Below are 13054 nucleotides of genomic sequence, written 5' to 3'. Positions count from 1 at the left end.
GACTGCTACGATGCGAGTGTGGCCCGTGAACGGGGTTACATGGCACGGCTGCATGCTCTGTGGTGCGAGAAACACCCGGAGATATCGCACTTTTCGCAGCAAAGTCTGCCAAACCATGCTGAACTACTCCGTAAAAGGGACTATGTAAGCGGAAGCCTAATCTACCACAGCTAGAACAAGCCGGCAACAAAGAAAGAGAGGCGACACTAAGACCAACCGCGGGCAGGCATCCAATAGATGAAGAGCGATGCTTTACGACCCGGAGAAACATCAACACCAAGGTTTCTCTCAAGCCTAAAGATCTGGCTGAAATGGATGACGAGCTTCGTGGACATTTTTCCGGAGAATCCGACCTCTGGGCTATCAATTATTGTGTGTATAATGCAGCGAGAGCTTTGGCCGAGTCGAACCGTAAAACAAAACCAACGGCTGATCATAAGACCAAAAGACGAATCCATCAACTTGCCATAAAGATATGCTCGGCAAGAGAGTACGCGTCCCGCATTCAGTGTGTAATTGACTACATCACATCTGGCAGGAATTTTACCGCCACGGTTCGAAAGTTAGCGCGCGAACTCCGGACGCATTATCACACACTTAACAAGTCAAAGCTGCTGATCATCAGACAGCATATTGTTGAGAGAATACGGATACTATCTGATGCTAAGAGAAGTATAGAGTGGAGGGAGAGGTGGGTCAGAGAAAATCAACAGTTTCTCTCTGACCCATCTCGACTCTTCCAAGACCCTCCAGTTACTGTCGAACACCCACCCAAACCAGAGGAGGTCGAAGTATTTTGGAGAGAAGCCTACGAAGTTCAGCATAGACTGGACGAAGACTCAGAAAATATAAAGAGCTTCAAGGAGTTATGTGTTGCCCTCATAACACCTGATAAAGAATGCCCACCCATCATTAAAAAGGAGGTGAAAAAAGTATTAAGAGGGATGAAGAACTATTCCGCACCGGCACCAGATTGTATCAAAACCTTCTGGTGGAAGAAGTTTTCTTCAACACATCAGCATTTGGCCCGTATTTTCACCTCATATTTGAAGTCGGAAGAGCCGATTCCAGAGTGGCTGGTGGAAGGGCAAGGAGCGTTTCTGTACAAAGCAGCGGAGGAGGCTGCTGAAGCACTCGGACTTGACTTCAGTATTAGTGGTGAGGAAAATGCATCAAATCTTATCTATCTCGAGTGATCACTCCTGAAAGACCGGATTAAGAAAGCAAAAGAGAAAAACTTTCGTGAACAGCTCCTCGATAAGAGGATGCACAGTATCTTCCACAGAAATTGAAGGATGAGTCAATGTCTTGTGAGCTAACTTTTGCTTTCCTTAAATCGCCCGGATTGAAGTCTGGTACGGAGGGTTTCATTTTTGCATGTCAAGAAGGTGTCATTTCCACCTTAACATACCGTCGCCACATTTTGAGCCAAGACATTCCCGATGCTGGCTGCAGGGCGTGCCATGCACACCCCGAGCATTTAGCTCACATACTGTCTAGTTGTCCAACTCACGCGAGAACGACCTACATTTAAAGGCACAATGCGACACTAAGAGTGCTTTATTACCATCTCTGTCACTCCTACGACATTAACCTTAATATCGTTCCTCTAAATGCTCCTAGGCAAATTTAGTCAATTGTCGAGAATGGGAAGTGCCGCATATACTGAAACTTTATATTCTCGACAATTGTTTCTGTTGCTCACTCGAGGCCTGACATGGTTCTTCTTGACTTCGAGAAGCGAACCATGGTCGTTATCGAATTTTCGGCACCAGCTGACAAAAACATCATAACCAAGGAGAATGAAACGAAAGAGAGTTATCGAGACCTTATAAGGGAGTTGCAACGATTGTACCCGGAATATTCTGTTAAATTGATCGTCCTTATCATCGGCGCTCTTGGAGGTGCCAAGCTTTCACTTTATGATGGCCTAAAAAGCATCCCTGCGTGTCAACAATATGCTAGAACACTTGCGGGAAAAATGCAGAAGGCGGTTGTCCTTGGGTCACTCCGTGTTCTTAGGGTGCACGAGGCTTTTGCTGGATCGTCGTATTGATTCCTTTACAGACTGTAACCACCTATCTCACGGTTGCGAGACGTGGTTATGGCTGAAATTTTACCGCGATTTCGCTGGACGCGGGTGCAATTTTTCAGATTAGCACCCGCTCCCGGCGAAATCCTGCGGTTGTCCTTATTACAAATTTTTAATTGTATAGTTCCCCCACTCTGACAACCCGTACCTCATCTACGTTTATAATATCTTTGGTTTAATTACCTGTAGACTTAAGTCATAACGGTTGGTAGTTTTTGCTTTTCTTGCTAGGGTCGCCCATAGGAAGCTCCGAGCTCGAAAACTGCTTTACCTGCTCCCTGCTTCGTTGAATAGTAGAACACTTTACTACAACGAAGCTATTGAGGCGCATTTTCTTTTTTTAAATGTAACATAGAAATTAGATGTTTTGTTAAAAAAAAAGCGGCCAGTACCGGAAGCCTTTATATACTTTAGATTACACAGGACCACAAAAAATGAGTGGAGGGTTCCATAAACCAGACCAAGTGGATCATATTATTTTTAGGTCGCTGAAACTGAATCCGAAACCTGTTTTGTCCTATCATGTCAGCGTTTTTTTCTAACCTCAAAAGACAGTGTAGAAAAAATCAAAAAAACTTATATGCAAACTTGTCGCCTTGTGTTTGACCCGATAATTTCTGTGCCACGTTTAGTCACCGGATTTGTGAGTTCTAACATATTTATTTCGCCTATTTTAAAAATGTTAGTATTGTGTATGACCACTCTCTCGACCCTTTTCTCCCGTAACTTCCCGTACTTGGCATACCCTCGAACTACTTTTCCGATATGTCCCGCTTCGTGAAATTGCCGACGCCAACACCCCCTCCTCTTATTTCTTTTCTTATTCCATTTATAACTGCTCCGTCCCTTCATTTACGAGATAATACTGATTGATTCAGCTCTTTAATAACTTAATAACTAATTAATATTTGTTGGGTGTCAATTCTAAGTCGGAAAGAGGCGAAGTCAAAAATCCCCGGGGAAAACCCACGAGGATGACGCTCGGTATTTAAAGCCCAGGAGCGCCTGGTCATAGTAAGAGTACCATACAAAATCATAAAAATTAAACACCTAAGAGTTACTAGACGGATTAAATTGGTAAAAGTTTCTAAAATCATCTTAAGTCAAAGTCGGTCTTGTCGCAAATAAATTTAAATAAGGAAATTGTAAAAGTTGAAATTTTTGCTGGTAATAAACGCCTTATGGAAACGTCCTTCTTTGAAAAATAATATAAAAAGTAAAAGTTTTCCTGTTCGTATGACAGTTTTAGAAATAAAAATATTGTTAAGGCATGAACATTCCGACCCCCTTGAACTATCAAAGTTCAATAAAAGAAAATTGATTACATAAATTCCGTAGTAAATGCCTAGGGCGCTGGAATATTAAAATTAAACATATTGTAATTTATGAAAAAATATAATGTTAAAATTGTACAACTCAGTATCGATGTTTAGACTTTTGATATATACAATATTCTGGAAAAAAATCGAAATAAACATGACGTAAAAGAAAAAGTTGAGATTTAACGTATCTGACGTATCGAATCTCGAAATTGCGACGATTTACATGAGAACTTACGACAAGTGCAGATAACAATATAGTTAATAAAACGAAACTTAAAATTGAAACGTAAATTTGCAATGGACACAATTAATTGAAAAATACACGGGCAACGACATATAACACGTGGTATATATAAAAATTCGTGACAACGCGTGTCATTTGTTCCTAAAATTTGATAAAATCTTTGTTTTAAGAGCAAAATATCAAATGTAATGTAAAATATCGACAATAAAATTCGCATATTTGTAGTATGATATGCCAGATGACCTTTTTCCTTAAGGGCATGTGATACTTAGAAAATTGTGGATTTTACCAGTTTTAGGTTCCCCTGGCTTTTTTCTATAATAATTAATATTTTGCCTTCAAAATCTGGAAAATGATAGCGAACATGCTAACGGACGTCCCCGCACACTTTTTTTTGTGTTCTTTTCTCAAAAAGTTACTTCCAAACTACACAATATTTTTGGCCAAAAAAATTGGACTCGCAAATAAACATAGTAACTAATCTCTCGGAACTAACCTTTGTTGGCAGGCAATCAAAAAAGTTTATTTCGTAGATAATTTACAAATTATCGGAAGAGCAGAAATGAAAAACGACGTAACCTCAAAATACTGCACATGCATACAATTTTTATTTAGTACAATTAATTTTTTTGTTATTATCCCTCAAGAAAGAGTCTGAGGACGTCCTATATATTTTATAGCATCTCCGAATTCAGTTTTTAAAAATTTTCATTTTTGTGGAAAATAGCCGGGAAACTGTACCCGATTGATCACACGACGAATTATCACATGCCCTTAACAGGGAATTTTGAGCCCCTTTTTTATTGTTTCGAGATTCAAAATTATTATAAAGATCTTTAAATTGAAATTATTTAATGTTCTAAAATTTCTGGAATATCGACCTTATGAATCAAATGAGGGAATGAATTTCCTGGAAAGTGTTACGTAGAAATATTTGCATCATTAAAATTGAAATTTTGAAAGTATAACAATTTGTCTTTTGGAAGGATTTTTTGGCTTGAACTCTTCCAGAATCGAAAAATCATGAAATATTCTAAAATTGTAACAAAACTATAATGGGACAGAAATGTAATTAACCTGAGAATACAAGCTTATATTAAAATTTGATTTGAAATTTAGATTTTTCTCAAATTATTTTCGAATGAATAAAATTTCTAAAAAATGCTATCTGAATAATCATGAAATTATGTTTATCATTATCGAAATAGAATGTTGTGTTTGAAACGTATTTTGGAAGGCCGTTCTTGATTCAACTTCTCTAAAATCGGCGGCTCATGAAATGCCATAAAATTGTGAGAAAATAAAAAATGGAATTCTTTCCGTGGATTACGGGTTTGTGGAGCGCCCGGTGATGATCCAAAAGCACTTGGTTTCCTGCAAGGCAGCAGTTTGTCCTGACAGGCTGAGTTGATTTGAGCATAGAAGTCCATAAGAAAACTCGCCAATTATTATGTTCATAGCTCCTGGTGTATGGAAAACCAGAGAAGCTGTAATTATAATCTTTGAATTTTGAAAGTTTTGTTCAAATACTATGAAAGGCATCTCACTTGAAATTTCCTTGAAACTAGAAATATCAGTTTCGAATTAACATAATTTGTCCGAAGTTTGTTAGGCTTTTCGATTAAATGCTCTGAAAGGAATTTTATTCAAAGGTTCCTTGAAACAAAAAAATGTCCTTTGTTCGACAAGGACGGTACTTTTCCTTATTGTGAAGAAATTTAACTCGAGCGAAGTGAAAATTTGAATAGTTGAAATTGCTCTTTAATATGGCATCCTGCATTTTCGACAACGAATCGTACGACAATATTTGAAATGATATTTGTGATGTAATTTTTTTGTAATAGGTTGCCTCTTTTACCATGCAGTTTCAACTAGAAGCATAGAAGCGTTTGAAAATTGAGTGCTTGAGAGAGATCGTCTACTTCTCTGAGTAAATAATGCACGTTTTTGAGAAAATTGTTCGACGGCTCCCTGAAAGGTAGTTGTCAACAGTTTGAAAATTTGAAATTAGGTATAATGGAGTTAAAAATGATAATATAAAATTGAAAAAAAAAATATTTACTCCAACTTGAAACTTCTGTATTTTATGACAGACGCGAATTCATTTAATTTTCACTATTAATGGACTAATTATCTAGTATCGAATTGAGATCTTAAAATAAAATAAAATATTGTGATTGAGTGAAAGCCGAATGTATAAAAATACACAGAGGTATCGCGGGCATTTTTAGAACATATTTTTTAGTGACTTCTGTCATGTAAGGAAAAGATTGAACTTGACTTTGAATTTCTCAACATATTCCAGAAATCATTGTGTCTTTTTAATATCAATTGTAAATCAAGAAATAATAATAATAACGTTTCGTTACTAATGGAAAATTGAATTAAAATAGTTTCAAAATTAGTCAACTGACATTTCATCCTTTCTCGTTGCTTTTTCCAAAACCGTGAGCGATGAGTTAGTCATAATAAAATTGTAAATTTAACCTTAATTTCTATTAGCACTGAATACACGTAACATAATGTGACCGAAGAATATGAAAACAAGGAAATTGGAATATCGTGATACATTATTAGCAATTCGACTCACTACTTTGACGACTGATTTGTTGTATAAAGAATCTTCTTTTCTGGAAATAAATGTGAAAGAATGAAACTTCCTGTTCTGATGGCGAAAGACTGATACTGGAAACACTACCTGGAACGGATTATATGGAAGCCTTCAACTTCCTTCGCTGGTACGTAATTATTAAAGGCTGAAACCTCCTACTGGAACAAATTGTAGAAGGCTGACACGTCGTACTGGAACAACTTCTAGAAGGCTGAAACTTCCTACTGGAAGAAATTGAAGAAGGCTGAAACTTCCTTCAGTGGTACGTAATTGTGGAATGCTGGAACTTCCTACTGGAACGGATTGCTGAAGGCTAGAACTTCCTTTTCTGGAATGGATTGTACGGAAGGCTGAAGCTTCCTGGTTCTGAGTCCTTGATGGTCGAATATTGGAACTGTTTCTTTCTGGATACCTCATGTCAAAGATTGGAACTCCTCCTCCTTGTCGGTGCGGGCTTGCTTTTGTGGATTTTGTGGAAAGCGCTTGAGTTTTGAAATCACTCGCGGTTGTAAGTTTTAAAATGTCTAAATGCACTTTAAATATACCTTTATGGAATTGATACTTGTAAGTACTTTTATAAATGTCACTAGTGACAAAGTCACTGAAAATGTTATTGATTTCACAACTACTAGTTTTAAAATCACTCGCAGTCACTAAATTCGCAAATACTAGTTTTGAAACCACTAGTAGTCACTACTTTCACTGATAATAGTTTTGAAATCACTATAACACAGTAATTAAAACTTATTATTCAACAAAAGCAATATTTTACACTTACGATCGATGGAATTGTATAGAAAGCGCGCTCGAGATGTAAAATATCCGCGAACCGAAGGATAAAAATTTTGGGTGTCCAGATGCCTGTATCGGTTCCCGCGCGGAAGGGAACCTTTATTTCCCATCACAGTCGGAAAGAGGCGAAGTGAAAAATCCCCGGGAAAAAGCCACGATGATGACGTTCGGTTCTTAAGGCCCAGGGGCACCTGGTTATCCTAAGAGTACCCTAAAAAATCATAAACATTAGACACCTAAGAGTTACTAGTCGAATTAAATCGGTAAAAATTTCTAAAATCATCTTAAGTCGAAGTCGGTCTTGTCGTAAATAAATGCAAATAAGGAAATTGTAATGGTTGAAATTTTTGCTTGTAATAAACGCCTTATGGAAACTTTCTTCTTTGAAATATAATATAAAGAGTAAAAGTTTTCCCGTGCGTATTACATATTCAGAAATATAAATATTGTTCAGGACTGAACAATATTAATGACTAATCATTATAAACTATACTATTAACTGGTAATTATTGACTATTAATAATCTGTTAATAGCAAATATAGTGAATAATCGTCTGTGCATTTATTTCGGCTGCCCCTTAATTTTTTTTTATCACGAACTTTTATAGTCAATGTTTTTTTAACTCTGTTGTCCCTTGTCTCGACCTCTATTAACGGACTTACTTATTGCGACCTTTTATAGTCATTGTTTTTTTAACTCTTGTTCCTCGTCTCGACCTCTACTTCGGCAGTCATCTTCCCTTATTATATTATGTACATTTCTTGAACGACCCCACCCCCTTTTTTGTAATAATACTCACAGGCCTATTATTTTATTGTTTTATACATTCCCACTAAAAGTAAGTCTTCATGAACGTTTGTTAAATTGCTTGTTAATTATTGTCATTTTCATTACCTGATTTCGCTTCGTTTCTTAATTTGTTACTTTCTTATACGGATTTGGGGTCCTAACATGATGTTTCCTCATATTATCGAAGTGTAATTTCCGCTTGATGTTATTTCACGGTCTTTTTATGTTTTCTTCTTATTATATATGCATGGGTGTGCCAGAAAAGCGAATTTTCAAATTTCATACCCACTTAAGAGTCAGATTATTCCTAAGCGTAATACAACCTTACTCATTTAAAAAATAATTTTTAACAACAATTAGATAGTGCGAATCGCGTTTTAATTAGTTGCTATTCATTTTCCGATCGTCAGCAGTCGTCCTTTCGGAGAATGTAGATCCATGAAACTCCTGGCATGGTGACGAAAGAAACTGCATTCTTAGAACAGCGCGAGGTAAATTAAAAAAAAGAAAGGTCAGCGATAACTACTTTTAAAAATTAAAGTCTTTGTAAAAGTTTACTTCACTGGTAACACGTGAGTAAAGAATTCCGAGTGGTTCGGTATCTGTCTGCGGAACCTGAGCAGAGAAGTGAGCTCTTTCGAGGAGCTTACGGAAGTGTTGCTTGGTCCAATTGATGCTGACTTTATACTGATATCTATAAAGTGCAAGGAGAAAAAGGAAGAAGGTGAAAGTATATGGAAAAAGGGGAGAGATTGCCTCCGTCCTTCAAAAAATATCAAAGTCTAAACATGTTCGAGCGCCATGTGAAGATCGGTTTTTACTCCTCCCTATAAATTGTATCAGCGGACGCTTCAGTCTAGCCAGGGTAAGGTTTTAGACACAACCAAAAACAGATCCTTTTAATTTACAATAAAGTATTAAAGTATTTATTTCCCTACTATTTATTACAATTCTAAACTTAAGTCCTAGTGTTTCGTGTGGCGGATGCATGATCGGTGTTGGATAAAAGTAATCAGTCACGTCATCAGTTATTTGAACTAGATTGGTAAGGTTGGCTCCTAATATAGCGACTGAGGCACCATCCATAGCTAGGAATGGTCAATACCAACGATCCCTGTTTTACCTAGCAATGGAAATGAATCTGCATTACCAGCCGATGGTAATATAGTATATCACCGACCGATGGTAACTTAGCATGGACGAAACCTCGTAATGCTAACTTTGCAAGAATACTAATTACCAGCCTCACTGTTTAACCGACCAAAGTTAATTACGTAATGTAGGTAACTTAGCACCTATACGACTTTGACCAGGAGAGAGGAAAATAACAGAAAAGTGATCCAGAAGTCCCATAGTCTTGCTACTGTTTTCTTCTGTAGATGCATAATCTACTAATTGTTAACCGAAATAATCCAAATCTTCTTAGATTTAAAAAATAGAAAAAACTTTACATTATAAAGGACAACAAAATGCAGATTTCACTGTAAGGAAATCATATATATTTGTATGTGGTACATTATTATTAACAATTCTGAATTTTTTGCGTTATTTAGACAATGGTAATTGAGTTCAGATCAGAAGCAAGCATATTTACCTATTCATTTCGTCCTTTTCCTGTTGCAACTTCAATAATAAAGCACGTTGCTTCTTCTTCACAGAGCTTATTCGACTGTCTTGACCAGTATCTCTTAACTGCCGTTTTTGCTCCTCCAATTTAACTAACTTTTTCGTCCGATCATTAAGTATTTTTTCACGTGATTTAAAAATCATTTTAATTTTATCATATCTTTGTTTTTCGTCTTGTATGAGTTGAGCCATCTAAATAGAATAAAAATTGCTTAAAATTATATTCTTATCTGAATTTTATAATATAATTATAATAGATACATGAAAATGACAACTGCTAACGACCATTTGATGGTTGCCCTATGTCATCCCATAAAAAATTAAAGCAATTAGGTAACCACCATTTTGTAAGAGTTTTTTGGGGAGATATTCCGCGGGAGAGATTTTTGTTAGTTCAACGGTTTCTATACTTGCGTGAATATAATTATGTCCTACAGTCGATAAATGCTATGTTAGTTAAGAATGTCATTCCTGGAATATCTATTCTTATATACAATTAAGAAGCGCAATTTTGTTTCCTTTCCCAGAAAGTTATATATTTTTCAATTCCTGAAAGAATGGCAAAAATGTGAGTTTTTTGGTGTATTTTTGTATCAAAATTTCATGAAAAAAAACACAGGAAGCAAAGGTGAAGTTATCAGGCTTTTAGAGATTACCTTAAAGAAAGCGCAGCGATTTCCGGAAATTTATGGAGCTCTTTGTTAATTTATGGTAATGCTACGAGTAACTTATAGTAACTTACCATAAAATCCTAAAATTTAATTTAAAAATGTTTTTGAATTTCCGGTAATTTTCCAGGTAAATATGGTAACTTACCATGAATACCCCAAAATTCAATTTAAAAAGATATTGATAAGATTAATGAGATTATTCGGTACTGCCTCCGATTCTACGAAGAGGATCGAGACGTAATCGGGATATGTCGTTGATAAACGGTAGTCAAAACTTAGGTTCCGCATAGGGTCATGTTCCAAGAGTAATTCTCCGACTTTTCTAGAGCAGCGGTCTGCAACGAGCGGAAATTTGGTCCCAAATACTTATTCGCCAGATATCTCGTTTTCACCACCAAGCTGCCTCACACAGCACCGACAAATTTTGTAGATATATATTTTGCAGCTGAGTAGAGGTTCGTGGTGGTGGAAACGAGACATGCGACAAATCAGTATTTGTGACCGAATTATCGCGCGCATAAGAGCCTTGTTCTACAATATCGAGAGAATCCATTAATAACATTTGTCGCCATTATTGTCTGACCTCACATACTTCTCTAGATTCCTTCACGTCCATGCATTTTTCCATGCAAGTTCTCGTCTTTCATCTGGCATTCTCTTAACATGCCCAAACCACCTTAACCGATTTAATTCCCATGTGACAACTAGTGTTTCTTGTGCACCAAATTCTTTTAGAGTTATCTCGCTACTCACTCTGTCCATCAGTTTTCCCGCGTATTATGCGCAGGAATCTCATGCCAATCGCGTTAATTTTATTCTTATATTTTTCTTGATACGTCCATGTCTTGCTACCGTATAGTACAGTCGGTATAAATACAGAATTACGTATTGCCATTTTATCTTTAATTGATATATTGTTGCTTTTGATAATGGGCCCTGCTCTACCAATAACCTTCTTACCTTCCTTTACACACCTATCTAACTCCTCATAAATCTTTCCATCCCTAGTAAATAAGCTACCAAAGTATAAGAACTTATCAACTTGTTCAATTCTCTGTATCTCGTTAAAATGTTATCTTATTTTATTTAATATAGCTGTTTTGGATGTAACAATAAATCTTTTTCGTTTTCAATACAGAATATTACTTTTGTTGTTAAGAATTAATTTTTTACGTTTGAAAATTCCGGTGCTTGAATAAAAAGTGAACTGCTTTGTAAAAACATTACCTCTGTGGTTGATCCCTAAGGGTTTACATAAATTCCATTCCTGGCAATACTTGCGCCTGAATATTTTATAAGACATTATCCTTACTATTTACAGTTATTTAAAACTATTTACAGAAAATCTTATATCTAGATCAATGTTTCTATTTATTATGATAATGCAATTTAGGACGTGTTAGCGAACGAGTGTTTGCGATCGAAAGCAAAAGTGCAAGCGAGAGAGAAGAAGAAAGAGAGAGGGATAGAGAGTAAGAACGCAACCGCATCTTAATCTACTTATGCTATTACATAACCATTATTTACAAATCTTTACGCTTCTAATCTAAGCGAATACCGTTGACTTTTTCTTTCACTTCTCTTGTACCTCCATTTTGCTATTTTTTTCACATGCATTCTTTCACTCTTTCTCATTCGCTGCTCTGGCACCCTCCAACTATTCCATCCATTCTTCCCTTAATCCATCCTGTCCTAGAATCTTTACCACATTCTTTTACCAGCTTTCTTTATATTGAATTCCTCTCCTACCTCCTTCCCATTTATGCTCCCATGATTCCTCTTCCCATTCACAGATTATGCAGTTTCTATTCTCTTTGTTTTCCCAATATATTCCTTCTCTTACCTAGCTTGCAAATCTAAATATTTCGTTTCTGGTCCACCGTCTCTCTCCCCACCCCTTTTCTAAATACTAAATTTACCTTATTTGGTAGAAATTACTTTACGTGCTGTTTTGGTTAAAAATTCAACTATTTCGTTAAAAGCTGTACTACGTTGTTTAAGATTCTAACAGGGGCAACACCTCAAGTGGGGAGGGAAGTCGTGGTCGTATTTCGTAACAATTTAATACGATGGTCATTCTTAAACCTTCTCTTCCCTATACCCACACCTGCTTAATTACTTTAGTCGCACATTCTATCGTTCTCCATACCCGTAGTTCAAGCCAATTTTCTACTCAAACCAGAAGCCTAAGTAACTAAATTCCTCGACCTGTTCCACATTCTCCCCGTAAATCTTCCACTCATATTCTACTTTTGTCCTTCTCTTCTTAAAACACATCAAGACTTGTGGCGTCACGAATTCATATTTTAGAGCACAGGAAATTTTATGTATATCTAGCGATTCACTTCCGAACTAGAGATTGCCTAGCAGGAATTCACGCTCAAATTTTGTGGAAACGCGGTAAACGGATTGTTACGTGCTATAATGTAACTTAGATGAATGGTGAGTCGCCAGAAGTAATTATGAAGAGTGGGAAGGTGCTGCCTTTCGAACCATATATTAATAATTGAATTGGAGTAATATCGTTAAACGCGCCAACTGTTCGCATCAATTTACAACAATTCTAAAACGCTTTTAATCACGGTTGTGCGGAGCAATGTATCTATCTACATAAGGTACATATTAATTAATTCCGGAAAATGTTTTTCTTCGTAATTTTGTTTAAATAGATGGTTAGAGATATCTAAATTTTGTATGTTTTCAGCGTGGTTTTTTATTTTAAATAACGCAACACTCGAAAATGACGCTTTGTTCGTAGTCTCATACGCTAGAGGTTTCCTGAAAATTTAAAGAAACGGCACAAATATTACACTATTTTGGAAAAACCAACTCAACGATCCTCGATCTAACGGAATCCTCAGGTTGTCCGATTATTTTTCTCTCCACTGCGGATTCCATGATCTATA

The 13054-nt window shown here is 36.4% G+C and overlaps 1 protein-coding gene across 5 annotated transcripts in view; it reads right to left on the bottom strand.

The window, feature by feature from the left end:
- Window positions 1-13054, bottom strand: part of LOC117179148 — a 321121-nt gene that overhangs the window by 199763 nt on the left and 108304 nt on the right. For all 5 annotated transcript variants that reach the window (XR_004467869.1, XR_004467868.1, XR_004467870.1 and 2 more), the window contains one exon: window positions 9446-9669. Coding sequence is in view for 2 of the 5 variants with exons in the window: in XM_033370836.1 (XP_033226727.1) it covers window positions 9446-9669 (224 nt within the window). In the remaining 3 variants the exon portion in view is untranslated. The remainder of the gene's footprint in view (window positions 1-9445; window positions 9670-13054) is intronic.

Source organism: Belonocnema kinseyi, chromosome 8, assembly GCF_010883055.1.
Source record: "Belonocnema kinseyi isolate 2016_QV_RU_SX_M_011 chromosome 8, B_treatae_v1, whole genome shotgun sequence".
NCBI lineage: Eukaryota > Metazoa > Arthropoda > Insecta > Hymenoptera > Cynipidae > Belonocnema > Belonocnema kinseyi.
Note: the sequence above shows the minus strand (reverse complement) of the source record. Positions and strands in the feature narration are given on the sequence as shown.